Source organism: Kogia breviceps, chromosome 4 (genome assembly GCF_026419965.1).
Source record: "Kogia breviceps isolate mKogBre1 chromosome 4, mKogBre1 haplotype 1, whole genome shotgun sequence".
Lineage (NCBI taxonomy): Eukaryota > Metazoa > Chordata > Mammalia > Artiodactyla > Physeteridae > Kogia > Kogia breviceps.
This window is the reverse complement of record NC_081313.1, coordinates 124,691,656-124,719,290: the sequence shown is the minus strand read 5'-3', so window position 1 is coordinate 124,719,290 and position 27,635 is coordinate 124,691,656. Positions and strand designations below refer to the sequence as shown.

Below are 27,635 nucleotides of genomic sequence, written 5' to 3'. Positions count from 1 at the left end.
GTGCTGAATTCTCTTAGCTTTTGCTTGCCTGTAAAGCTTTTGATTTCTCCATCAAATCTGAATGAGATCCTTGCCAGTTAGAGTAATCCTGGTTGTAGTTTCTTCCCTTTCATCACTTTAAGTATATCATGCCACTCCCTTCTGGCTTGTAGAGTTTCTGCTCAGAAATCAGCTGTTCATCTTATGGGAGTTCCCTTGTATGTTATTTGTCATTTTTCCTTTGCTGCTTTCAATAATTTTTCTTTGTCTTTGATTTTTTCCAGTTTGATTACTGTGTGTCTCATTGTGTTTCTCCTTGGGTTTATCCTGTATGGGACTCTCTGCACTTCCTGGACTTGGGTGGCTATTTTCTTTCCCATGTTAGGGAAATTTTCGACCAAAATCTGTTCAAATATTTTCTTGGGTCCTTTCTCTCGCTCTTCTCCTTCTGGGACCCTTATAATGCGATTGTTGTTGCGTTTAATGTTGTCCCAGAGGTCTCTTAGGCTGTCTTCATTTCTTTTCATTCTTTTTTCTTTAGTCTGTTCCGCAGCAGTGAATTCCACCACTCTGTCTTCCAGGTCACTTATCCGTTCTTCTGCCTCAGTTATTCTGCTATTGATTCCTTCTAGTGTAGTTTTCATTTCATTTATTGTATTGTTCATCTCTGTTTGTTTGTTCTTTAATTCTTCTAAGTCTTTGTTAATCATTTCTTGTATCTTCTAGATCTTTACCTCCATTCTTTTTTCCAAGGTCCTGGATCATCTTCACTATCATTTTACCAAATTCTTTTTCTGAAAGGTTGCCTATCTCCAATTCATTTAGTTGTTTTTCTGAGGTTTTATCTTGTTTCTTCATCTGGTACATAGCCCTCTGCCTTTTCATCTTGTCTATCCTTCTGTGGATGTGGTTTTTGTTCCACAGGCTGCAGGATTGTAGTTCTTCTTGCTTCTGCTCTCTGCCCTCTGGTGGGTGAGGCTATTTAAGAGGCTTGTGCAAGTTTTGTGATGGGAGGGACTGGTGGTGGGTACAGTTGACTGTTGCTCTGGTGGGCAGAGCTCAGTAAAACTTTAATCCATTTGACTGCTGATGGGTGGGGCTGAGTACCCTTACTGTTGGTTGTTTTGCCTGAGGCAACCCAATAATGGAGCCTACCTGGGCTCTTTGGTGGGGCTAATGGCAGACTCTGGGAGGGCTCACACCAAGGAGTACTTCCCAGAACTTCTGCTGCCAGTGTCCTTGTCCCCACAGTGAGCCACATCCACCCTCGCCTCTGCAGGAGACCCTCTAACACTAGCAGGTAGGTCTGGTTCAGTCTCCTCTGAGGTCACTGCTCCTTCCCCCTGGGTCCCGAGGCACACACTACTTTGTGTGTGCCCTCCAAGAGTGGAGTCTCTGTTTCCCCCAGTCCTGTCAAAGTCCTGCAGTCAAATCCCACTAGGCTTCAAAGTGTGATTCTCTAGGAATTCCTCCTCCTGTTGCCAGACCCCCAGGTTGGGAAGCCTGATGTGGGGCTCAGAACCTTCACTCCAGTGGGTGGACTTCCATGGTATAAGTGTTCTCCAGTCTGTGAGTCACCCACCTAGCAGTTATGGGATTTGATTTTACTGTGATTGCACCCGTCATACTGTCTTGCTGTGGCTTCTCCTTTGTCTTTGGATGTGGGGTATCTTTTTTGGTGAGTTCCAGTGTCTTCCTGTCAATGATTGTCTAGCAGCTAGTTGTGATTCTGGTGTTCTTACAAGAGGGAGTGAGAGCACATCCTTCTACTCCGCCATCTTGGTTCAGGCAAGACTGGTAGTTCTGAGAATGCTCTTATACCTTCATTTAATTTCTAGATAGCAATTTCCTCTCAGACAAGTTATGAAAGCTTAGAGCACTCTCCCAGGGTGTACATTTTCTATACCAAGTCTGTCTTAGACAAACTAGAGCTGGTGGATGGATGACTACTCTGGTTACAGCTGCGAGGGGAAGCTCAGCTGGTTATTTTAGGCACGTTTCCTATTAATTTTTTTTTTAATTCTAAAGGAATATGGGGCTTCCCTGGTGGCGCAGTGGTTGAGAATCCGCCTGCCGATGCAGGAGACATGGGTTCGTGCCCTGGTCCGGGAAGATCCCACATGCCGCGGAGCAACTAAGCCCGTGAGCCATGGCCGCTAGGCCTGTGCGTCCGGAGCCTGTGCTCCACAACGGGAGAGGCCACAACAGTGAGAGGCCCGCATACCGCAAAAAAATAAAAAAATAAAAAATAAATAAATAAATAAAAATAAAGGAATATGGAAGAAATTTATGTTGTGTTCCTTGGAAGACAACCAGGAGCCTTTACATATTGATAGATTATTCCACAGTTTACAGTATCAGAGACCTGATTAAGCCCTGTGTTTGTCTCTGACCTTTGGCTCAAATGTTCATTTTGTTCTACTTCTGAGGCTTGAGACACAGACCTGAGACCCATGTTAAATGAGACTTGCAGAAAAGTTTATTTTTTAGGGAGAATATGGAAGGCAGCGAATCGGTGAGGGGAGAGGTCTACCAGCTCACTAGGGGTAGCTCTCTGTCACTAAGAACATATCCAAGGAGGGGTGAGTTGCAAGAGAAGGATTTTCTCAATGGAAAGATAAAATAAGGTACTTCTTTCATGTCTGAATCCACTCAGCATTTTCCATCATTCAGAAATCTAATTTTTCCCTGAGATTTCCTAAAGGAAGAATCAGAATAAATATTTCATTAATAGAATGTCAGAGCTACAAAAATACTTGTAAAATTAACTATTACCTTTATTTTATGTTTGAGGAAACTAAGAGCATAAAGGACATTGATTACAGACAAAAGCCGGGTTATTGGATTTCCTACCCTGTTATCCTTCCATGATTCTAAGATGCCACTGAAGATACTATTACCTATACTATAAGCTCTTTGAAAATAAGTTACTTAATAAGGCCTCAGCTTATGATATATGAGGCATATCAGTCCTCATCTTACTCTGTCAATATTCTTACACTTTGGCTGAATTCCTCATTAGTGGGGGTGGCCTGAGGTTTACACATTCCTATCTCATTGCTCTTTGTGAAAATTACAAAATGATCATTGGGTGGAGGGCTCCAGTCTGGTGCCATGGGGAGAGTTTTTCTCCCTGTGAACTTTACTGTCTTATACAGAGATCAACCCTGAAGCCATAGTTTTGTGAGACTTAGTGTCTAATCACTGATAATCATGTCACATAAATCCAAAACTAAACTAGCCAGAGGACCCAAACTTTATAGTCACCTATCCAAGCTCAGAGTTTCAGACACATGAAATTGAAGATATCTGAGAAAAGGCAAAAGTACAGTTTGTTTTAAAATCAAAGAATTTCAAGGACTCAAAGGGATATTTAAAGCTTCAAGTGAAAAAAAAAAACTATCAAATGGCATATGGGAATGTGAGGGCTGAGAGAAGAAAGGGCCTAGCAAACACTACTGAGTACAGCAAGTCTGCTGTCTACTCCAGTGGGCTTTGTATTGCCACATGTTCTCCTGAGCAGGGACTGATTATTATCTGAACAAACTGGAGCAAATTCCTGGCTTCAAGGCTTTTGTACTTGGTAGAAGAGGTAATCACCTTGCACTAAGTTTTTTCGTTGTTCTCTTCTTTTCTTCCAGTATTACTCACATGCTCTCAACACACAAGATGCAGGGGTTTTCATAGGTTACCAAATTGTTGCCACAGATGGGTTGATATATACCAGAGCAGGGGTTCACTGTTCCATTGAACCAACTCAGCCTACTTTCGTAGGCTGGACATTTCACCTGAAATTGAGTTTAAAAGAATGATATAATTAGAATTACACTCACAGACACCTCTGGACTTTACTAGGAAAATCTAAACATAGAATCATATCCTACTCTGACCAAAGCTCTCTAGCTTCCCCCTCCACAAAGCAAGGGAACCAGAACCCACGTATGTCCATCATCTAACAATGTACGTGATGCCCTTGTTGTCAGGACCTCCTGACAGGAAGAGAGAAAGGAGGCCTTCTATGCTATAGTGGGAAAAGGAAGATTGTGTTAACAGGACAGATTTGGGAAATTTAGCTTCTCTCTCAATCTCCTTTATTCTCAAACTATTTGACCTGGAATTAGTCTTAGAGATTTTCTATGGCAACTCAGCTAAGGAAACTGAAGCGCCATAATTGGAAAAGATGTTTCACCGAAATCTATATGCCTTGACTTAAAATATTTATCACATCTTATCTACTAAAAAAATCTCCAAGCTAACTCTTTTTTTTTTTTTTTTTTTGCGGTACGCGGGCCTCTCACTGCTGTGGCCTTTCCCACTGCGGAGCACAGGCTCCGGATGCGCAGGCTCAGCAGCCATGGCTCATGGGCCCAGCCACTCTCTGCGGCATGTGGGATCTTATTCCCGGACCAGGGCACGAACCCATGTCCCCTGCATCAGCAGGCGGACTCTCAACCACTGCACCACCAGGGAAGCCCCAAGCTAACTCTTATCTTGAAGTTGTGAAACATGAGATCATTTAGAGTAACTCCCTGATTTTGTAGGGAAAACTGAAAACAAAGGAAGGGGCATTTCTCAGTGGGACCAGAACCCATGTCTGCTTGCAATGTTGGTATCAGTGATGGCTTGAGTGCAGTGACTCTGGGATGATTGAGCTTGACGATGATAGTCTCAGGGGCTCTGTGATTACCATAAGATAGGTACCTCTAATATAAGGTGGGAAGGAGTTTGGGCTATTTAGAGAAAGAGGTATCATATTTGAGCTCTTCTCCCTTCTTCCCTTATCCAACAGCACCACCATGGCCAGGCCACCACCATCTGTCTGTCACCCAACTAATCCCTCCACTTTCTCCTTTCCTCTGTAGCCTCTAATTTCTGTAATTTAAACGTCCATTGAATCATATTATTCCTGTACTTATGCTCTTTTAATTGAATTTCACTGCACATAAAAAATTTCTTCTTAGTATAAGCTAAAAGACTCTATGTGATCTGTTCCCTTCTGACTTTTCCAAACTTGCGTTATACCACCTTGCTCTTTGCCATTTTCCATGGGTTTTTTTTTTGTCTTTTTAAAAATTTTGTTTTGTTTTTGCTTCAAATGCACCATAGTCCCTCCATCTCAGAGTCTTGTGGTTTGTCACGACCACCCCATCAAGTGTATTGTCTTTTTCTTGAACCTAAGCTCATTCTACCTTCAGAGCTCACGTTATGACCTATTTTCTCAGAGAGTTCCCAAAATACAATCCCAAGTTTCCATTCCTTTTTAAGTACCTCTGATCAGTGTGTAATAAAGTGTTTGTACAATTATTTGACTAATTCCACACTCCAAAGAATTATAAGCCCATAAGGGTAAGGTCTGTTTCTGATTAGACTAACCTTTGTGTGTCCAGCACATATATTGGCACTTAGTCTTGCTCTATAAATATGTGCAAAATGAATAAGATTTAAAATAGTTCAAACTGAATGACTATAGTCAAATAATAGCAAGAATAATTAGTATCATCTTTAAATATAGCTTTTCTTTCTCTTTAGAGTAGGATGTGTATTCATCAGGAGAGTAGGCTGTGTATTCATCTGCTGTGTAACTATAACATCTGCTGCACCCTCTCCCTCCCTCTCTGTGTTCCAGTCACACAGGTCATTAATCAGTGACTCAAGTAGGTAAATTTTCCTCACTGCTCTCCATCTGGGTGGCTCCTTCTCACCCTTCACATCTGAGATATCCCCATGCCCAAGAAGCAAGCCTTCACTGATCACATTGTTGATAGTAGTATCTCTACTTTCAATAGATATTCTCTATTGTACCATCCTATTTCTTTTATTTATAGAATTTACTATAAAAACAGTCACTCTCTTCCTTTTATCTGGCCATTTTTGTAAGCTTCATGAGAAAATAAGTAAGAATGAGTACGTTTATTTTTGTTTATAAATTGATGGACAAGTGGAGGACTACTCTTGCAGGCAATGTTCTAAAGAGGAAAACTCTAGGACTCAACTCTATGAGACTAGAGTATAAATCCTGGACAAATTCTGTAGACTTTTTTGCTGGAGCTATAGCCTCTGACAGGTTCTACACTCTGATCTATGGGTCCCTTGAAGGCCAAGCTGCCCTCAAAACATCTTTCTCACCGGTCAACTCATGAATGTATTTTTTTAAGAAGTAAAATTTACTAATGAAACAAAAGCTTAAAGTGCCAATGCTCCTGAAGTGAAGGAGTACAGTGATGCAAATCCACATCAAAAAACCAAAACAATCTTTCATTTCACTGTTTCCCCCATTTATTAAACATTTATTTTACCCCACAATATATTCAGTGCTCAGAGGTATAGCTGAAAATGAAAAAGGTGTCTCTGTCACTTTGCCCTCATACAAGTTGGAAACAGAATTTGAGGCTCTGTTCATAGATTTCCTGTTCCTTCACATTTCCTCAGTCTATATCTTAGAGTTGGCATTTGCCATTCACAACTCCCGTAGGCATTCTCTGCATATCACAGGGCAGTTAGGAGCATTCTTTCCACCAAACTGTGAGCCCCTCCAGAGCAGAAACCATGTTATGCCCAAGTCTGTGGGCATATAAGAACCTGCCCTGCCCCCTGGCAACTGCCAGTGTCCATAAACATTTTCCAGGCACTACCGAGGGCTCTGTGGTATACCTATGACCAAATCTCAGCTTAGGTCCCAGTTTGGATTACTCTCCTCTGAGCTCCTATACCTACAGTGTACCTGCCATATTCATGTGACATTGAAGAACATCGCTTGCCTTAGTAAGTTTCTAAAATAGTAATTCCAAAGAAAACTCAGAGTCTCGTTCCCAGGAAATTTAGAGGAAAATTACCTTAATATTTCCATGTGGTGGCCACCAGTGTGGAGGGCCTGAAACCATAACAAATGAAAATAGTTAAAGGAACTAGTATGTGGTAAGTCATAGCTTAATTTGTTGACAGAATAAAAGAGTTCTAATGTAGTATCAAGAAAGCTTGCAATAATTGAAAACATTATTTCATTTAAACATATATTCATTCATTTTTTAAAAATGTGGGGTAACTCTTTTACTCCTGGTAGATAATCAGCAGAAGACTATATAGGTGCATCACTGCCAGTCCAGTCTACCAAATAATTTTTTGATTAACAATAATTAGCCTGGGCTTGAGAGGATTCAGAGCTGACAGCCAATATATGAAAGAAATTAAGAAATGCTAGAACTTTAAGGAGATCTTTTAACCCAATCCCCATATCTTATGAAATGCCCAAGAATTCATGGCAGATATGTAAGAAAACTAAGCTCTTCAGTCTTTGAAGCTAGGTCGCTCTACATGACTTCTCTAAAAAAGGACACAAAAGATAATGACCCAGTCAAATATATGGCAGAGCATTTTCAAAAGTTCTGAATTTTTGTGATGCACTGTGGTAGAGGCATATTGCCAGTCACTTTCACACATTACCTCACCCAGTCACCCAAGCCCCTGGTCCCCACGAGTTAGGTCTTATAGTCTGCATTAATAGATGGGAAAGCTAAGGCCCCTGCCCACTGGCCAAGAGCCTTTTTTTTTTTTTTGATCACACTCCATTGTCCGTCTCTCTATATGTACAGATATATAAGTATAGTAAAATGATACACTTAATAAAAATATATATACACAAAAATCTCAAAGCATTATCTTCCAGATTATCATGTCACAGCCCAGCAATCAACCTTACATCCCTGCCCAAAACGGCTACATTACTCACCAGAAGGTAACGTCAAATGTATCAGGATAAAGAACAGAAGTGAGCAGAGTACTGGGAAGGATTTGGCCATTTTTCCTCCTGGTGTGTCCTTAGAATAATGCTCTGAGATATTGCTTCAGGATGTTGCCTTTTGATACAATCACCAAAGAAGAGGTTATCAGGATATTAAGACCACTTTTGAAGTGAATATTCATCTCCAGTATACCTATTGTATGCTCCTTCTCCGAGAACAAATGCTCAGGAATAGTTAAACTTTGGTTAGTTATAAATAAATGTATAGATCTCAGTGACAGACCTGTGACTACTTAGAAGACAGAAGTAAATCAGAGGTTACTGTTTGGGAATAATTGTATTATGTTAGAATGGAGGTATTTTAAGTATCTTGAAAAGGCACCTTACCTGATGATTCTCTCAAAACTTTTTTGTTTGAAAGGATACAAAGAAAATGATGAGGCTGCTAGAGGCTTCTAGACAGCAAGAGCTTCTCAATAGAGGAAGCAGGTCTGTACTTGGTCATGAAGCAGAGATTGCCTCTTGGGATTAAGACAAAGATTTCTAATACTACAGGCCTACTTGGCTGTGCTGAGAATCTTCTGACTTGGAAAGTTAAACCCTCTTGGAGCATTCTGAGAGACTGCATAGGGAGAAAAAACGAAATACTCTATCTCACAGGAGTTCCAAAGCTATTTTCATCCAGACACAGAAAGGGAGAATTCAGTGAGCACATCCTCCCTTGGGATTGTCTTTCCTTGTAGCAGCCTTTCCGACCCTAAAGAATGGTATATGGAGGTTCCAGGTCCTGACCAAGGACCACATTGAGCTCTCCCTGTCTTCCTGATCCTGCAAAAGTGACCTGGTCCTCCCTATGTCCTAGAGGCCTTTTTCTCTGCTCTGTAGCATATGTTGATAGGTAATATACATGAACTGCTTGCCTTTATGCTATGGTGTGATATTTGTTATCTGAGACACTGAAATGTTTCCACAGTACTCCACTCTCCAGGATGTCTGCAGGCTCCTGGCACGATGTCCAGAGCTGTCTGCTTGGCCTGCTCCTGAGACAGTCTATGACTCCATGTTTTTGTAAATACATCCCCATCTCTTCCTGACATCTTCCCTAGATTCTTTTAGGAATGGAGCTTCAACAGTGGAAGATCCAGCTGTACCAGAACACAATGCCAGATGCCCACTCTCCCTACAGCGTGTACCCAGGTTGACTCACCTCAGAAAGGAAGTGAGGTGTAATGTAATTCTTTGTGGCTGGTGCCTCTCCTTTAAGGAGCATGTGTTAGAGCCTCAAGAGGGGATAGAATAGCTGCGTAGGCGAGAGAAGGCATTGATGCATTGTGTGCTGGGCTGAGCAGGCACTGGGAGGCCAAACATTTAGGATGAGTCAAAGACAAACTCAGCAGGAGGTGTTGGGGAAGGGAGCACAGAGATGCCTACAAGACTTGGAGGGTGGGAACGGATCACTGGCCGGGGCAGCCCTGGGTGGGCAATCCAAAGAGGCAATAGCAGAAGAAACATACCACAGTAGGAAAGAGCATAGAAGGAGTATCAAATGTTCCACAACAATAATTAGTGCCTTTGGCCAGAATGAAAAATGTGGAAACAGCTGAGGAGGAGAGGAGTTTGCAGTGACAGATGAGGTCTGTGGATGCCGTTTGCAGTGGGTCCAGCCTTGTCCTGTAGCAATCCAGACCTTTGCAGCTTTGTAACAAAGAAGATACCTTATCAGAGCTGTATTTCCTCCTAATTTCTGAACTTCCTGCCTCTATGTTACGTTTTGTAAAAAGCAGTTCTTCTTATGTCAAGGAAATACAAGTTTAGTCTAGGAAATTCAAAAAGAAATATTAGAAAAGAAATAAAAAGACAAGAAACCTCAAAACCCATAGATAACTGTGAAACATAAACTGTATTGAATTATATCATTCCAGTTTTTAAAAAAAATCTATATATACATACACAGAAATGAACGTATATACATGTTCTTGTCATATTTAATCAAATTTTTGTAGTATATATTGTTTTACACTTTTTTGACTTAGAACTGTACTGTGACATTTTCTTGATCTTTATTTATTTTTTAACATCTTTATTTGAGTATAACTGTTTTACAATAGTGTGTTAGTTTCTCCTTTACAACAAAGTGAATCAGTTATACATATACATATGTTCCCATATCTCTTCCCTCTTGTGTCACCCTCCCTCCCACCCTCCCTATCCCATCCCTCTAGGTGGTCACAAAGCACAGAGGTGAACGCCCTGTGCTATGCTGCAGCTTCCCACTAGCTATTTAATTTACATTTGGTAGTGTGTATATGTCCCTGCCACTCGCTCACATCGTCACAGCTTACCCTTCCCCCTCCCCATATCCTCAAGTCCATGCTCTAGTAGGTCTGTGTTTTATTCCCATCCTACCACTAATCTCTTCATGACATTATTTTTTTAGATTCCATATATATGTGTTAGCATACGGTATTTGTTTTTCTCCTTCTGACTTACTTCACTCTGTATGACAGACTCCAGGTCTATCCACCTCATTACAAATAACTCAGTTTCATTTCTTTTTATGGCTGAGTAATATTCCATTGTATATATGTGCCACATCTTCTTTATCCATTCATCTGTTGATGGACACGTAGGTTGCTTCCATGTCCTGGCTATTTTAAATAGAGCTGCAATAAACATTTTGGTACATGACTCTTTTTGAATTATGGTTTTCTCAGGGTATATGCCCAGTAGTGGGATTGCTGGGTCATATGGTAGTTCTATTTGTAGTTTTTTAAGGAACCTCCATACTGTTCTCCATAGTGGCTGTACCATTTTACATTCCCACCAGCAGTGCAAGAGTGTTCCCTTTTCTCCACACCCTCTCCAGCATTTATTGTTTCTAGAGTTTTTGATGATGGCCAATCTGACGGGTGTGAGATGATATCTCATTGTAGTTTTGATTTGCATTTCTCTAATGATTAATGATGTTGAGCATTCTTTCATGTGTTTGTTGGCAATCTGTATATCTTCTTTGGAGAAAAGTCTATTTAGTTCTTCTGCCCATTTTTGCATTGGGTTGTTTGTTTTTTTGTTATTGAGCTGCATGAGTTGCTTATAAATTTTGGATATTAATCCTTTGTCAGTTGCTTCATTTGCAAATATTTTCTCCCATTCTGAGGGTTGTCTTTTGGTCTTGTTTATGGTATCCTTTGCTGTGCAAAAGCTTTTAAGTTTCATTAGATCCCATTTGTTTATTTTTGTTTTTATTTCCATTTCTCTAGGAGATGGGTCAAAAAGGATCTTGCTGTGATTGATGTCATAGAGTGTTCTGCCTATGTTTTCCTCTAAGAGTTTGATAGTGTCTGGCCTTACATTTAGGTCTTTAACCCATTTTGAGTTTATTTTTGTGTATGGTGTTAGGGAGTGTTCTAATTTCGTACTTCTACAGGTAGCTGTCCAGTTTTCCCAGCACCACTTATTGAAGAGGCTGTCTTTTCTTCACTGTTTCCTTCCCTCCTATATCAAAGATAAGGTAACCATATGTGTGTGGGTTTATCTCTGGGCTTTCTATCCTGTTTTATTGATCTATATTTCTGTTTTTGTGTCAGTACCATACTGTCGTGATTACTGTGGCCTTGTAGTATAGTCTGAAGTCAGGGAGCCTGATTCCTCCAGCTCCATTTTTCGTTCTCAAGATTGCTTTGGCTATTCGGGGTCTTTTGTGTTTCCATACAAATTGTGAAATTCTTTGTTCGAGTTCTGTAAAAAATGCCAGTGGTAATTTGATAGGGATTGCATTGAATCTGTAGATTGCTTTGGGTAATAGAGTCATTTTCACAATGTTGATTCTTCCAATCCAAGAACATGATATATTTCTCCACCTATTTGTATCATCTTTAATTTCTTTCATCAGTGTCTTATAGTTTTCTGCATACAAGTCTTTTGTCTCCTTAGGTAGGTTTATTCCTAGATATTTTATTCTTTTTGTTGCAATGGTAAAAGGGAGTGTTTTCTTAATTTCACTCTCAGATTTTTCATCATTAGTGTATAAGAATGCCAGAGATTTCTGTGCATTAATTTTGTATCCTGCTACTTTACCAAATTCATTGATTAGTTCTAGTAGTTTTCTGGTAGCATCCTTAGTATTCTCTATGTATAGTATCATGTCATCTGCAAACAGTGACAGCTTTACTTCTTCTTTTCCTATTTGGATTCCTTTTATTTCTTTATTTTCTCTGATTGCTGTGGCTAGAACTTCCAAAACTAGGTTGAATAAGAGTGGTGAGAGTGGGCAACCTTGTCTTGTTCCTGATCTTAGTGGAAATGGTTTCAGTTTTTCACCATTGAGAACAATGCTGGCTGTGGGTTTGTCATATATGGCCTTTATTATATTGAGGAAAGTTCCCTCTATGCCTACTTTTTGCAGGGTTTTTATCATAAATGGGTGCTGAATTTTGTCAAAAGCTTTCTCTGCATCTATTGAGATGATCATATGGTTTTTCTCCTTCAGTTTGTTGATATGGTGTATCACGTTGATTGATTTGCGTATATTTAAGAATCCTTGCATTCCTGGAATAAACCCCACTTGATCATGGTGTATGATCCTTTTAATGTGCCGTTGGATTCTGTTTGCTAGTATTTTGTTGAGGATTTTTGCATCTGTGTTCATCAGTGATATTGGCCTATAGTTTTCTTTCTTTGTGACGTCTTTGTCTGCTTTTGGTATCAGGGTGATGGTGGCCTCATAGAATGAGTTTGAGAGTGTTCCTCCCTCTGCTATCTTTTGGAAGAGTTTGAGAAGGATAGTTGTTAGCTCTTCTCTAAATGTTTGATAGCATTCGCCTGTGAAGCCATCTGGTCCTGGGCTTTTGTTTGTTGGAAGATTTTTAATCACAGTTTCAATTTCAGTGCTTGTGATTGGTCTGTTCATATTTTCTATTTCTTCGTGGTTCAGTCTCGGCAGGTTGTGCATTTCTAAGAATTTGTCCATTTCTTCCAGGTTGTCCATTTTATTGGCATAGAGTTGCTTGTAGTAATCTCTAATAATATTTTGTATTTCTGCAGAGTCAGTTGTTACATCTCCTTTTTCATTTCTAATTCTATTGATTTGAGTCTTCTCCCTTTTTTTCTTGATGAGTCTGGCTAATGGTTTATCAATTTTATTTATCTTCTCAAAGAACCAGCTTTTACTTTTATTGATCTTTGCTATTGTTTCCTTCATTTCTTTTTCATTAATTTCTGATCTGATCTTTATGATTTCTTTCCTTCTGCTAAATTTGGGGTTTTTTTGTTCTTCCTTCTCTAATTGCTTTAGGTGCAAAGTTAGGTTGTTTATTCGAGATGCTTCCTGTTTCTTAAGGTATGATTGTATTGCTATAAACTTCCCTCTTAGAACTGCTTTTGCTGTATCCCATAGGTTTTGGGTCGTCATGTCTCCATTGTCATTTGTTTCTAAGTACTTTTTGATTTCCTCTTTGATTTCTTCAGTGATCACTTCGTTATTAAGTAGTGTATTGTTTAGCCTCCATGTGTTTGTATTTTTTACAGATCTTTTCCTGTAATTGATATCTAGTCTCATAGCGTAGTGGTCAGAAAAGATACTTGATACGATTTCAATTTTCTTAAATTTGCCAAGGCTAGATTTGTGGCCCAACATATGATCTATCCTGGAGAACGTTCCATGGGCACTTGAGAAAAATGTGTATTCTGTTGGCTTTGGATGGAATGTCCTATAGATATCAATTAAGTCCATCTTGTTTAATGTATCATTTAAAACTTGCGTTTCCTTATTTATTTTCATTTTGGATGATCTGTCCATTGGTGAAAGTGGGGTGTTAAAGTCCCCTACTATGATTGTGTTACTGTCGATTTCCCCTTTTATGGCTGTTAGTATTTGCCTTATGTATTGAGGTGCGCCTATGTTGGGTGCATAGATATTTACAATTGTTATATCTTCTTCATGGATCGATCTCTTGATCATTATGTAGTGTCCTTCTTTGTCTCTTGTAATAGTTTTTATTTTAAAGTCTATTTTGTCTGATATGAGAATTGCTACTCCAGCTTTCTTCTGATTTCCATTTGCATGGAATATCTTTTTCCATCCCCTCACTTTCAGCCTGTAAGTGTCCCTAGGTCTGAAGTGGGTCTCTTGTAGACAGCATATATATGGGTCCTGTTTTTGTATCCATTCAGCCAGTCTGTGTCTTTTGGTGGGAGCATTTAATCCATTTACATTTAAGGTAATTATTGATATGTGCGTTCCTATTACCATTTACTTAATTGTTTCGGGTTGTTCTTATAGGTCTTTTCCTTCTCTTATGTTTCTTGCTTAGAGAAGTTCCTTTAGCATTTGTTGTAAAGCTGGCTTGGTGGTGCTGAGCTCTCTCAGCTTTTGCTTGTCTGTAAAGGTTTTAATTTCTCCATCAAATCTGAATGAGATCCTTGCTGAGTAGAGTAATCTTGGTTGTAGGTTTTTTTCCTTCATCACTTTAAATATGTCCTGCCACTCCCTTCTGGCTTGTAGAGTTTCTGCTGAAAGATCAGATGTTAACCTTATGGGGATTCCCTTGTGTGTTATTTGTTGTTTTTCCCTTGCTGCTTTTAATATGTTTTCTTTGTATTTAATTTTTGACAGTTTGATTATTATGTGTCTCGGTGTGTTTATCCTTGGGTTTATCCTGTATGGGACTCTCTGTGCTTCCTGGACTTGGTTGACTATTTCCTTTCCTATATTAGGGAAGTTTTCAACTATAATCTCTTCAAATATTTTCTCAGTCCCTTTCTTTTTCTCTTCTTCTTCTGGGACCCCTATAATTCGAATGTTGGTGCGTTTAATTTTGTCCCAGAGATCTCTGAGACTGTCCTCAGTTCTTTTCATTCTTTTTTCTTTCTTCTGCTCTGCAGTAGTTATTTCCACTATTTTATCTTCCAGGTCACTTATCCGTCCTTCTGCCTCAGTTATTCTGCTACTGATCCCGTCTAGAGTATTTTTCATTTCATTTATTGTGTTGCTCATCGTTACTTGCTTCCTCTTTATTTCTTCTAGGTCCTTGTTAACTGTTTCTTGCAATTTGTCTATTCTATTTCCAAGATTTTGCATCATCTTCACCATCATTATTCCAAATTCTCTTTCAGGTAGATTGGCTATTACCTCTTCATTTGTTAGGTCTGGTGTGTTTATATCTTGTTCCTTCATCTGCTGTGTGTTTTTCTGTCTTCTCATTTTGCTTATCTTACTGTGTTTGGGTTCTCCCTTTAGCAGGCTGCAGGTTCGTAGTTCTGTCTATTTTTGGTGGCTGTCCCCAGTGGCTGAGGTTGGTTCAGTGGGTTGAGCAGGTTTCCTGGTTGGGGGGACCAGTGCCCCTGTTCTGGTGGATGAGGCTGGATCCCACCTCCCTGGTGGGCAGGTCCACGTCTGGTGGCATGTATGGGTATGTCGATAGCCTTACTGTGATTCTAGGCAGCCTCTCTGCTAATGGATGGGGCTGTAGACCTGTCTCGCTCTTTGTTTGGTATAGGGTGTCCAGCACTGTTCGTTGCTGGTCCTTGAGTGAAGCTGGGTCTTGGTGTTGAGATGGAGCTCTCTGGGAGATTTTCGCCGTTTGATATTACGTGGAGCTGAGAGGTCTCTTGTGGACCAGTGTCCTGAGGTTAGTTCTCCCACCTCAGAGACACAGCCTTGACACCTGGCTGGAGTGTCCAGAGCTTTAATCCACACGGCTCAAAACAAAAGGGAGAAAAAAGTAGAAAGTCAAGAAAGGAAGGAAGAAAGGAGGAAGGGAGGGAAGGAAGGAAGAAAGGAAGGGAGGGAGGAAGAAAGGAAGGGAGGAAGGAAGGAGGGAGTAAAGAAAGCAAGGGAGGGAGGAAGAAAGGAAGGGAGGAAGGAAGGAGGGAATAAAGAAAGGAAGGGAGGGAGGAAGAAAGGAAGGGAGGAAGGAAGGAGGGAATAAAGAAAGGAAGGGAGGGAGGAAGGAAGGAGGGAATAAAGGAAGGAAGGGAGGAAGGAAGGAGGGAATAAAGGAAGGAAGGGAGGAAGGAAGGAGGGAAATAGGAAGGAAAGGAGGGAAGAAAGGAAGAAAGAAAGGGGAGAAGACAAAATAAAGTAGGGTAAAATACAGTTATTAAAATAACAAAATAATTATTAAGAAGAAAAATTTCTATTAAAGAAAAAAAAAAACCAAAAGAAATAAAGGTCAGTCTAACCCCAGGACAAATGGTGAAAACAAAGCTACACAGACAAAATCTCACACAGCAGCATCCACATACACACTGACAAAAAGGAAAAAGGGGGAAATAATAGTATATCTTGCTCCCAAAGTCCACTTCCTCAACCTGGGATATTTCTCTGTCTATTCAGGTTTTTCACAGATGCAGGGCACTTCAAGCTGACTGTGGAGTTTAACCCGCTGTTTCTGAGGCTGCTGGGACGGACCTCCCCCTCTCTTTGTTCGCACAGCTCCTGGGGCTCAGCCCTGGACCTGGCCCCGCCTCTGCGCGCAGGTCGTCCAAGAGCGTCTGCCCTTCGCTCAGACAAGGCGGGGTCAAAGGAGCAGCGTTAACGGAGCAGCTGATTCGTGGTCTCTGGCTCACTCAGGCGGGGGGGGCGGGGGGGCACGGATGTGGGGTGAGTCCGTGGCGGCAAAGGCCGGCGTGACGCTGCACCGGCCCGAGGCGCACCGCGCGCTTTCCCGGGGAAGCAGTCCCAGGATCCCGGGATCCTGGCGGTGGCGGGCTGCACAGGCTCCCGGGAGGGCCGGTGTGGAGAGTGACCTGTGCTCAGACACAGGCCTCTTGGTGGCGGCAGCAGCAACCCTAGCGTCCCACACCCGCCTCTGTTGTCCGTGCCGACAGCCGCAGCTCGCGCCCGTTTCTGGAGCTCCTTTACGTGGTGCCCTTAATCCCCTCTCCTCGTGCGCCAGGAAGCGAAGAGGCAAGAAAAAGTCTCTTGTCTCTTCAGTAGCTCCGTGCCCGTCCCTTCAGCTCCTCCAAGCGGCGAGCTTAAACCCCTCTCCTCGCGCAGCAGGAGGTAAAGAGGGAAGAAAAGGTCTCTTGCCTCTTCGGCAGCTCCAGACTTTTTCCCCGAACTCCCTCCCGGCCAGCCGCAGTGCACTAACCCCTTCAGGCTGTTTTCACTCTGCCAACTCCAGACCTTTCCCTGGGATCTGCCCGAGGCTCAGTTCCCAGCCCCGCCCGCCGCGGCGGGTGAGCAGACAAGCCTCTCGGGCTAGTGAGTGCTGATCGGCACCGATCCTCTGCGGAATCTCTCCACTTTGCCCTCCGCACCCTGTTGCTGCGCTCTCCTCCGCGGTTCCGAAGCTTCCGCCTCCACCACCCGCAGTCTCCGCCCGCGAAGGGGCTTCTAGTGTGTGGGAACCTTTCCTCCTTTATGGCTCCCTCCCACTGGTGCAGGTCCCGTCCCTATTCTTTTGTCTCTGTTTATTCTTTTTTCTTTTGCCCTACCCAGGTACGTGGGGGAGTTTCTTGCCTTTTGGGAGGTCTGAGGTCTTCTGCCAGCGCTCGGTGCGTGTTCTATAGGAGAAGTTCCACGTGTAGATGTATTTCTGATGTCTCTGTGAGGAGGAAGGTGATCCCCGCGTCTTACTCTTCCGCCATCTTCTCGCTCCCCCCGAAAAAAAAGTATATTCTTTTTAGTCACATACTTAACAGTTGGGAGAGCCAGTTCTTCCAAATCCTAGGCCTGTACTTTTTTAAAAAAAAACAAGGGAATTTATTAAAAGGTTGCATCATTGAGGATATTTCCTTTTTTTGTCCCCTTGCTCCACACCAGTGAAAGGCAGAAGTGCTGAGTAAATGTTCAACTAGTTGGACATAACCCATATGTCACCCGCTCCTATGGAAAATCCTGATTTTTGCACTGGGCCAATCTTGGGAGCTAACTCTAAGAGCAATTGGACAGGAAAGCTGGTTCATTCTGCCTGAGCTTCCTTTGTGGCTGATTTTTGTCCTACAAATGAAAACAGGTGTACCAGTGATTTGCTGTCAGCCTGGAAGCTCCCATTTCCATCTACCCTCACCAATACTGAGTGTGTTTAATTTGGGATTGTTGGTGGGAGAAGAAAAGGTTATTTTAATCTGAATGTATTTTGTTATTAGAAGAGCTTTTGCATTTCTTACAAATTGAAGGACTGTGGCAAATCTGTGTTAAGCAAGTCTGTTGGCGCCATTATTCCACCAGCAGTATTTTTAAATTAAGCTGTGTGGCTGACAGGGTTTTGGTGCTCCGGCCTGGTGTCAGCCCTGAGCGTCTGAGGTGGGACAGGAAAGTTCAGGACATTGGACCACCAGAGACCTCCCAGCCCCATGTAACATCAATCGATGAGAGCTCCCCCAGAGATTTCCATCTTGACACTAACACCCAGCTGCACCCAATGACCGGCAGACTCCAGCACTGGATACCCCATGCCAAACAACTAGCAAGAGAGGAACACAACACCACCCACTAGCAGAGAGGCTGCCTAAAATCATACTAAGTTCACAGACACCCCAAAACACACCACTGGATGCGGTCCTGCCCACCAGAAAGACAAGATCCAGCCCCACCCACCAGAACACAGGCACCAGTACCTTCCACAAAAAAGCCTACACAAGGCACTACACCAATCTCACCCACTGGGGGCAGACACCAAAAACAATAGGAACTACAAACCTGCAGCTTGCAAAAAGGAGACCCCAAACACAGTAAGTTAAACAAAATGAGAAGACAGAGAAATAGGCAGCAGATGAAGGAGCAAAGTAAAAACCCACCAGACCAAACAAATGAAGACGAAGTAGGCAGTCTTCCTGAAAAAGAATTCAGAATAATGAGAGTAAAGATGATCTAAAATCTTGGAAATAGAATGGAGAAAGTACAAGAAACATTTGACAAGGACCTAGAAGAATTAAAGAGCAAGCAAACAATGATAACACAATAAATGAAATTTAAAATTCTCTAGAAGGAATCAATAGCAGAATAACAGAGGCAGAAGAACAGATAAGTGACCTGGAAGATAAAATAGTGGAAATAATTACTACAGAGTAGAATAAAGAAAAAAGAATGAAAAGAACTGAGGACAGTCTCAGAGAACCCTGGGACAACATTAAATGCACCAACATTCGAATTATAGAGGTCCCAGAAGAAGAGAAAAAGAAAGTGAAAATATTTGAAGAGATTATAGTTGAAAACTTCCCTAACATGGGAAAGGAAATAGTCAATCAAATCCCAGAAGTGCAGAGAATCCCATACAGGATAAATCCAAGGAGAAACACGCCAAGACACATATTAATCAAACTATCAAAAATTAAATACAGAGGAAAAATATTAAAAGCAGCAAGGGAAAAGCAACAAATAACATACAAGGGAATCCCCATAAGGTTAACAGCTGATTTTTCAGCAGAAATTCTGCAAGCCAGAAGGGAGTGGCAAGACATATTCAAAGTGATGAAAAGGAAAAACCTACAACCAAGATTACTCTACCCAGCAAGGATCTCATTCAGATTCGATGGAGGAATTAAAACCTTTACAGACAAGCAAAAGTTAAAAGAATTCAGCACCATGAAACAAGCTTTACAACAAATGCTAAAAGAACTTTTCTAGACAGGAAACACAAGAGGAGGAAAACACCTAAAAAAACAAACCCAGGGCTTCCCTGGTGGTGCAGTGGTTGAGAATCCGCCTGCCGATGAGGGGACACGGGTTCATGCCCCGGTCTGGGAAGATCCCACATGCCGCGGAGCGGCTGGGCCCGTGAGCCATGGCCACTAAGCCTGCGTGTCTGGAGCCTGTGCTCCACAACAGTAGAGGTCACAACAGTGAGAGGCCCACATACCACACACACAAAAAAAACCCAAAACAATTAAGAAAATGGTAATAGGGGCATACACATCAATAACTACCTTAAATGTAAATGGATTAAATGCTCCAACCAAAAGACATTAGACTGGCTGAATGGATACAAAAAAAAAGACCTGTATATATTACTGTCTACAAAAGACCCACTCCAGACCTAGGGACACATACAGACTTAAGTGAGGGGATGGAAAAAGATATTCCTTGCAAATGGAAATCAAAAGAAAGCTGGAGTAGCAATTTTTATATCAGAAAAAATAGACTTTAAAATAAAGACTATTACAAGAGACAAAGAAGGACACTACAGAATGATCAAGGGATTGATCCAAGAAGAAGATATAACAATTGTAAATATTTATGCACCCAACGTGGGAGCACCTCAGTGCATAAGGAAAATGCTAACAGCCATAAAAGGGCAAATCGACAATAACACAATCGTAGTAGGGGACTTTAACACTCCACTTTCACCAATGGACAGATCATCCAAAATGAAAATAAGGAAACACAAGCTTTAAATGATACATTAAACAAGATGGACTTAGTTGATATTTATAGGACATTCCATCCAAAAACAACAGAATATACTTTCTTCTCAAGTGCTCATGAAACATTCTCCAGGATAGATGATATCTTGGGTCACATATTAAGCCTTGGTAAATTTAAGAAAATTGAAATTGTATCAAGTATCTTTTCTGACCACAATGCTATGAGACTAGTTGTCAATTACAGGAAAACAATCTGTAAAACATACAAACACATGGAGGCTAAACAATACACTACTAAAAACCCAAGAGATCACTGAAAAAAATCAAAGAGGAAATTAAAAAATACCTAGAAACAAATGACAAAACACGACGACCCAAAACTTATGGGATGCAGCAAAAACAGTTCTAAGAGGGAAGTTTATAGCAATAAAATCCTACCTCAAGGAAACAAGAAACATCTCAAATAAACAATCTAATCTTACACCTAAAGTAATTAGAGAAAGAAGAACAAAAAAATCCCAAAGTTAACAGAAGGAAAGAAATCATAAAGAAGTAAATGAAAAAGAAATGAAGGAAACAGTAGCAAAGATCAATAAAACTAAAAGCTGGTTCTTTGAGAAGATAAACAAAATTGATAAACCATTAGCCAGACTCATCAATAAAAAAAGGGAGAAGACTCAAATCAACAGAATTAGAAATGAAAAAGGAGAAGTAACAACTGACACTGCAGAAATACAAAGGATTATGAGGGATTACTACAAGAAACTATATGCCAATAAAATGGACAATGTGGAAGAAATGGACAAATTTTTAGAAAAGCACAACCTTCTGAGACTGAACCATGAAGAAATAGAAAATATAAACAGACCAATCACAAGCATTGAAATTGAAACTGTGATTAAAAATCTTCCAACAAACAAAAGCCCAGGACTAGAAGGCTTCCCAGGCGAATTCTACCAAACATTTAGAGAAGAGCTAACACTTATCATTATCAAACTCTTCCATCACGTAGCAGAGGGAAGACACTCTCAAACTGATACTACAAGGCCAATATCACCCTGATACCTTAACCAGACAAAGATGTCACCAAAAAAGAAAACTTTAGGCCCATTTCACTGACAAACGTAGATGCAAAAATCCTCAACAAAATACTAGCAAACAGAATCCCAACAGCACATTAAAAGGATCATACACCATGAGCAAGTGGGGTGTATCCCGGGAATGCAAGGATTCTTCAGTATATGCAAATCAATCAATGTGATACACCATATTAACAAATTGAAGGAGAAAAACCATATGATCATGTCAATAGACGCAGAAAAAGGTTTTGACAAAATTCAACACCCATTTATGATAAAAACTCTCCAGAAAGTAGGCATAGGCATAGAGGGAACTTACCTCAACATATTAAAACCCATAAATGACAAACTCACAGCCAATATCATTCTCAGTGGTGAAAAACTGAAACCATTTCCTCTAAGATCAGGAAAAAACAAGTTTGCCCACTCTCACCACTATTACTCAACATAGTTTTGGAAGTTTTAGCCACAGCAGAGAAGAAAAAGAAATATAATGAAATCAAATTGGAAAAGAAGAACAAAAACTGTCACTGTTTTCAGGTGACATGATACTATACATAGAGAATCCTAAAGATGCTACCAGAAAACTACTAGAGCTAATCAATGAATTTGGTAAAGTTGCAGGATACACAATGAATGCTCAGGAATCTTTTGCATTCCTATACATTAATGATGAAAAATCTGGAAGAGAAATTAAGGGAACACTCCCATTTACCATTGCAATAAAAAGAATAAAATATCTAGGAATAAACCTACCTAAGGAGACAAAAGACTTGTATGCAGAAAACTATAAGACACTGATGAAAGAAATTAAAGATGATACAAATAGGTGGAGAAATATACCATGTTCTTGGACTGGAAGAATCAACATTGTGAAAATGACTCTACTACCCAAAGCAATCTACAAATTCAATGCAATCCCTATCAAATTACCACTGGCATTTTCCACAGAACTCGAACAAAGAATTTCACAATTTGTATGGAAACACAAAAGACCCCGAATAGCCAAAGAAATCTTGGGAAAGAAAAACTGAGCTGGAGGAATCAGCCTCCCTGACTTGAGACTATACCACAAAGCTACAGTAATCAAGAAGTATGGTAATGGCACAAAAACAGAAATACAGATCAAGGGAATAGGATAGAAAGCCCAGAGATAAACCCCCACACATATGGTCACCTTATCTTTGATAAAGGAGGCAAGAATATACAGTGGAGAAAAGACAGCCTCTTCAATAAGTGGTGCTGGGGAAACTGGACACCTACATGTAAAAGAATGAAATTAGAACACTCCCTAACACCATACACAAAAATAAACTCAAAATGCATTAAAGACCTAAGTGTGGGCTACCCTGATGGCTCAGTGGTTGAGAGTCCGCCTGCCAATGCAGAGCACACAGGTTCGTGCCCCGTTCTGGGAAGATCCCACATGCCGCGGAGCGGCTGGGCCCCTGAGCCATGGACGCTGAGACTGCGCATCCAGAGCCTGTGCTCTGCAACAGGAGAGGCCACAACAGTGAGAGGCCTGCATACCACACACACACACACACACACACACACACACACAAAAAGACCTAAGTGTAAGGCCAGACAGTATAAAACTCTTAGAGGAAAACATAGGCAGAACACTCTGTGACATAAATCACAGCAAGTTCCTTTTTGACCCACCTCATAGAGAAATGGAAATAAAAACAAAAATAAACAAATGGGACCTAATGAAACTTAAAAGCTTTTGCACAGCAAAGGAAACCATAAAGAAGATGAAAAGACAATCCTCAGAATGGGAGAAAATATTTGCAAATGAAGCAACTGACAAAGGATTAATCTCCAAAATATACAAACAGCTCATGCAGCTCAATATCAAAATAAACAAGCAACCCAGTCCACAAATGGGCAGAAGATCTAAATCGACGTTTCTCCAAAGAAGATATACAGTTTGCCAACAAACACTTGAAAGGATGCTCAACATCACTAATCATTAGAGAAATGCAAATCAGAACTACAATGAGATATCATCTCACACCAGTCAGAATGGCCATCATCAAAAAATCTACAAACAGTAAATGCTGGAGAGGGTGTGGAGAAAAGGGAACCCTCTTGCACTGTTGGTTGGAAATGTAAATTGATACAGCCACTATGGAGAACAGTATGGAGGCTCCTTAAAAAACTAAAAATAGAATCACCATATGATCCAGCAATCTCATTACTGGGCATATACCCTGAGAAAGCCATAATTCAAAAAGAGACATGTATCCCAATGTTCATTTCATGACTATTTAAAATAGCCAGGACATGGAAGCAACCTAAGTGTCCTTTGACAGACGAATGGATAAAGATGTGGCACATATATACAATGGAATATTACTCAGCCATAAAAAGCAACAAAATTGAGTTATTTGTAGTGAGGTGGATGGACCTAGAGTCTGTCATACAGAGTGAAGTAAGTCAGAAACAGAAAAACAAATACTGTATGCTAACACACATATATGGAATCTAAAAAAAAAAAAAAAAAAAAGAAAGGTTTTGATGAATCTAGAGGCAGGACAGGAATAAAGACACAGATGTAGAGTATGGACTTGAGAACACGGAAAGGGGAAGTGTAAGATGGCATGAAGTGAGAGAGGGCGTGGACATATATACACTACCAAATGTAAAATAGATAGCTAGTGGGAAGAAGCTGCATAGCACAGGGAGATCAGCTCAGTGCTTTGTGACCACCTAGAGGGGTGAGATAGGGAGGGTGGGAGGGAGACGCAAGAGGGAGGGGTTATGGGGATATATGTATACATATAAATGATTCACTTTGTTTTATAGCAGAAACTAACACACCATTGGAAAGCAATTATACTCCAATAAAGATGTTAAAAAAATCAGAGTTCAAGAATAATGACCTATGAATTCACTACCCATGTTCTTCTCTTTCTGGAAATACTTATACGAAAAATTAATCTGGCAACAAACTAACAAGACTGCATTTTCCTTTCACCATCTACTCAGTAACTAAGGATTTTAAAACAGTATATAGAATTACCTCAAATTCAACATCATCACAATACATTGCCCAAATCAAAAAACCATTCAACAAATCCACACCCATCTCTATTACCAGTTCCTTAACAGGCTCAAGGGTTTTTTTCAAAACTAATTGATTAGCTGTGATTCTGGGGCAGCCAGCCTTTAATGTGGACATGCACTGCACAGCAATTCCTAGCAATCCCCAACATGGGTCCCACACAGAGTAGATTTCAGTTTTGATCAATAAGTGTAGATGTACCGCATTATCTGTTTCTTTTTCTCTAAATAAAATTATGTCTGAAGTCTTCGTTCTGCCTAGATTTGGGGAGATTTGGTCTCATTCATTATTGGAGTTTATAAGGATCTGAGATGCTTAAGCAGTGCACAGAAAATGAGAACAGGCCCTATTATCTCTGAACAGCCTTGGTTGCTGCTTGCATCTCAGCAGTGCAAGCCAGCCTTAAATGGTTCCCCTCACTGAGGTTGCTCCATGATTCTGTGCCACCAATGAGACAGGGTGATTTTTGACTGAGGTTGAGAACCCCATGAATCTAGCATTCAGCAGGTACTTTGTATAGTCATACACTCAGCAGTCTCTTCCTCTTCAGGAAGCTGCCAGGCAGCAGTCTTGGTCAGTGTTAGTATTCCGTCCCTTTGATTTCTTTTGAAAATTTAACTTCTTCTGCTTTGGTTACTTTCTAAAGTACTCAAGCCATTAAGAGTAATTTTTTGCCCCTTTTTATGTTTCTGTCCAGTTTATTTCAAATATCCTGGAAAGTAAAAATGCATACCTTTTTCTTCAAGCTTTGTGATAGAGAGTGAAGGAAAGATAAAAAGAAAACTAGTTAATAGCTTTTAACCTACTGCCTTAGTTGTTGATGCTGTGTTATTACTTCTTGTTTGACATATTGACATTAAAATGACTGTCAAAATTCCATTCATCTTTAGAAACCTACCTTGTGCTTCCAGATAAGTGCTAACCTCGGGGTGAACAGCTCCACCAGAAATTATTCATTGGGTACTTATAACTGGAGGTTCTCCAACTACCTACACCTCTCCTGGGTGCCTGAGAACAGCCTCTGGGTAGAGATGGATGGGGCATTTCCTTCGTGAATCATCCACGTCTGTCTTGTGACCAGAGGCCAGGACCTAAACAAATATCCGTTGTGAACACTTGTCAAAGCTCATTTTTAGAGACCTTGGCAGTAGGAGTTCTGGCAACTTTCTAACTTAAAATTTAAGGAGCAAAGTGGATCCAGAGATGAGAATATAATAGCTGGCAACTTTCCATTTTATTACTGCTCCCAGGACTTCTTTTGTGTTAAGTCAAGCCATTAGAATTCACTTTTCATTGCTAATCCCATTACTCTATGCTAAAAAATCTGCATGTGAACTGTCTCCTGCCACATGATCCATAGATTTGGAAGTGAAGTATTCCACAAATTAACAGACGTGACTGTTTCTGTAGATAATGAACAGTTTTCTAGGACCATTTGATACAAAATCCACCCTTTTGTCTGAAAACATAATTAGATAATTTTATTTACATGAAAAGCATGGAACTGTGGTTCATGAGGCCAGAGGGAGTGGTGTAAGAGACATGAGATTAAAAACCATTTACTTCAATTTGTATTTCTCCTTTGCACTCATCTGGGTCAGCTTAGAAAAATCACTTCCACTCTTTTGGCTTCAGGATTCCCATATACTAAACATGCTGGATAAATCATCTCTAATTTTCTTCTAGCTCTGTCAACCTGGGAGTTTATCAATCTGATATAAAATAACCTTTCCCTAATCGAGATTTTCTTTATCACTACATATCATATATTTAGCTGATAAAGAGCAAATTAATTAGTTGAAAGTTATAATAAGGCTAATTATAACAATACACTTCACAGCATATTTTTTTCTGGGCTCATACTGCTTTTGCATTCCTCTTTAGCTGCAGCTTTTTCTAATATTTCTGAGAAACATCTCATGAATCTAGCCTTCATCTGGGGAGGAGATACATTTTATAAGTTCATATTTTCAGGTACTTAGCTTGTTTCCAACCATCAGTGCCAGCAATTTTTAATTTGTACCAGGAAGGGAATGCAGAATCTCTAAGTTCTTTGAAAACAAAAGTCCTTGTAGGCTTTATGTCATTGACCATAACAGACAGTGCCTGTTTTAAATTTTCTTTCAAGTCTCTTAAGGGTCTAGCTTTACTCAACAACTTTTTTTTTTTTTTTTTTTTTTTTTTTTTGCGGTATGCGGGCCTCTCACTGCTGTGGCCGCTCCCATCGTGGGGCACAGGCCCCGGACGCCAAGCTCAGCGGCCACGGCCCACGGGCCCAGCCGCTTCGCGGCATGTGGGATCTTCCCGAGCCGGGGCACGAACCCGCGTCCCCTGCATCGGCAGGCAGACTCCCAACCACTGCGCCACCAGGGAAGCCCCTCAACAACTTTTAATAAGCAATCACTCCATGCTAGGTATTTTGCTAGGCACTGGAAATAAAAACAAGAACATTAAACCATCTCTTCTCTTAAAGAATTCACAGTCTAGTGAGAGAAATCGACTTGTAAATACACAACTAGGAAACAGTGCCAGCTGGTAATATAGGTGTAAGGACAGGATATTATGGGAGCATAAGAAAGGAATAACTAATTCACAGAGGGGAAAGAAGTCACAGAAGGCTTCTAGAAAAAAGCTACACCTTTATTGAGGTGAGAAAAAATTATTCTAGAGTTTGAAGGAATGAACCTTGTGAGATGGAAGGAAAATGTGGGAGAAGGACCAGGGGTGGATAAAGAGGATATGTTAAGAGGAGAGGGAGGACATAAAGGAACAAGTTTAAGGAAATTATTCGAGGGTAGAAGGGAAAGAGGACAGTGTAAGAGTTGAGCCTGAAGAGGTGGACAGAGGCCTTGCATGTCAGGAGGAGTTTGGTGTTCATCTTGGGGGCTAGAGAAGCCACTTAAAAGTTTCATGCATAATACTATCAAATTTGGATTTCAGATCATCACTCTGCAGTGGAGAATGCAATGGATGGGAGAAGGCTGAAGCAGGGAGATCACATATAAGGCTGTTTCGGTCAATCATGAAAGATTGATGATGGCTTAAACCAAAGATTTAATAGATTTAGTGATTAACTGTACAGAGGATAAAAGGTATCTGGGAAGATAATGCCTGAGTTTCAGGTTTTTCTAGTTTTACTGTGTTTTAGTGCAGTGTGGCTGCTTAGTAGGAGTTTTCAAAAAAAAAATTAAAATGGGGAATTAAACAGATCTGTTTTGAAGAGGTCATTTGGAGATTTTTTAAAAAGCTGTAAAGGATGGAGACAAGCAAGTCTGTTAGGCCATTGAAAAGTCCACTGAAATGAAAAAGAGGATCTAAAATTCATTAAAGAAAAAAATAAGGTAAAAAGTAAATGTCTTTAGGCTAGAAAGATATTTATAAGGACTGTAACAGATAAGGATAGAGTGCATGGAATAGCCTGGAGGAAGACAGCTCATCATTCCTCAAAATAATCCAGAAG

At 40.6% G+C, this 27,635-nt stretch overlaps 1 protein-coding gene across 1 annotated transcript; it reads right to left on the bottom strand.

Moving 5' to 3' along the window:
- Positions 1 to 2,631: 2,631 nt before the first annotated feature.
- On the bottom strand, positions 2,632 to 7,775 carry SPINK14 (serine peptidase inhibitor Kazal type 14 (putative)). Its single transcript, XM_059063018.2, has 4 exons — positions 7,708 to 7,775; positions 6,813 to 6,858; positions 3,631 to 3,767; positions 2,632 to 2,677 (listed from the first exon to the last, which is right to left on the bottom strand). Exons 1-4 carry the CDS (start codon positions 7,773 to 7,775, stop codon positions 2,632 to 2,634), a joined length of 297 nt encoding a protein of 98 aa, XP_058919001.1.
- Positions 7,776 to 27,635: the final 19,860 nt, after the last annotated feature.

Excerpts from the sequence above, each read along its gene's own strand:
- SPINK14 (XM_059063018.2), bottom strand. The coding sequence starts at position 7,775 with ATGGCCAAATCCTTCCCAGTACTCTGCTCACTTCTGTTCTTTATCCTG. Across the intron at positions 3,768-6,812 it reads CACCACATGGAAATATTAAG|GTGAAATGTCCAGCCTACGA; the intron begins GTAATTTTCCTC and ends ACTCAATTTCAG. Across the intron at positions 2,678-3,630 it reads ATCTTGTGTGTTGAGAGCAT|GAAATCTCAGGGAAAAATTA; the intron begins GTGAGTAATACT and ends TTCTTCCTTTAG.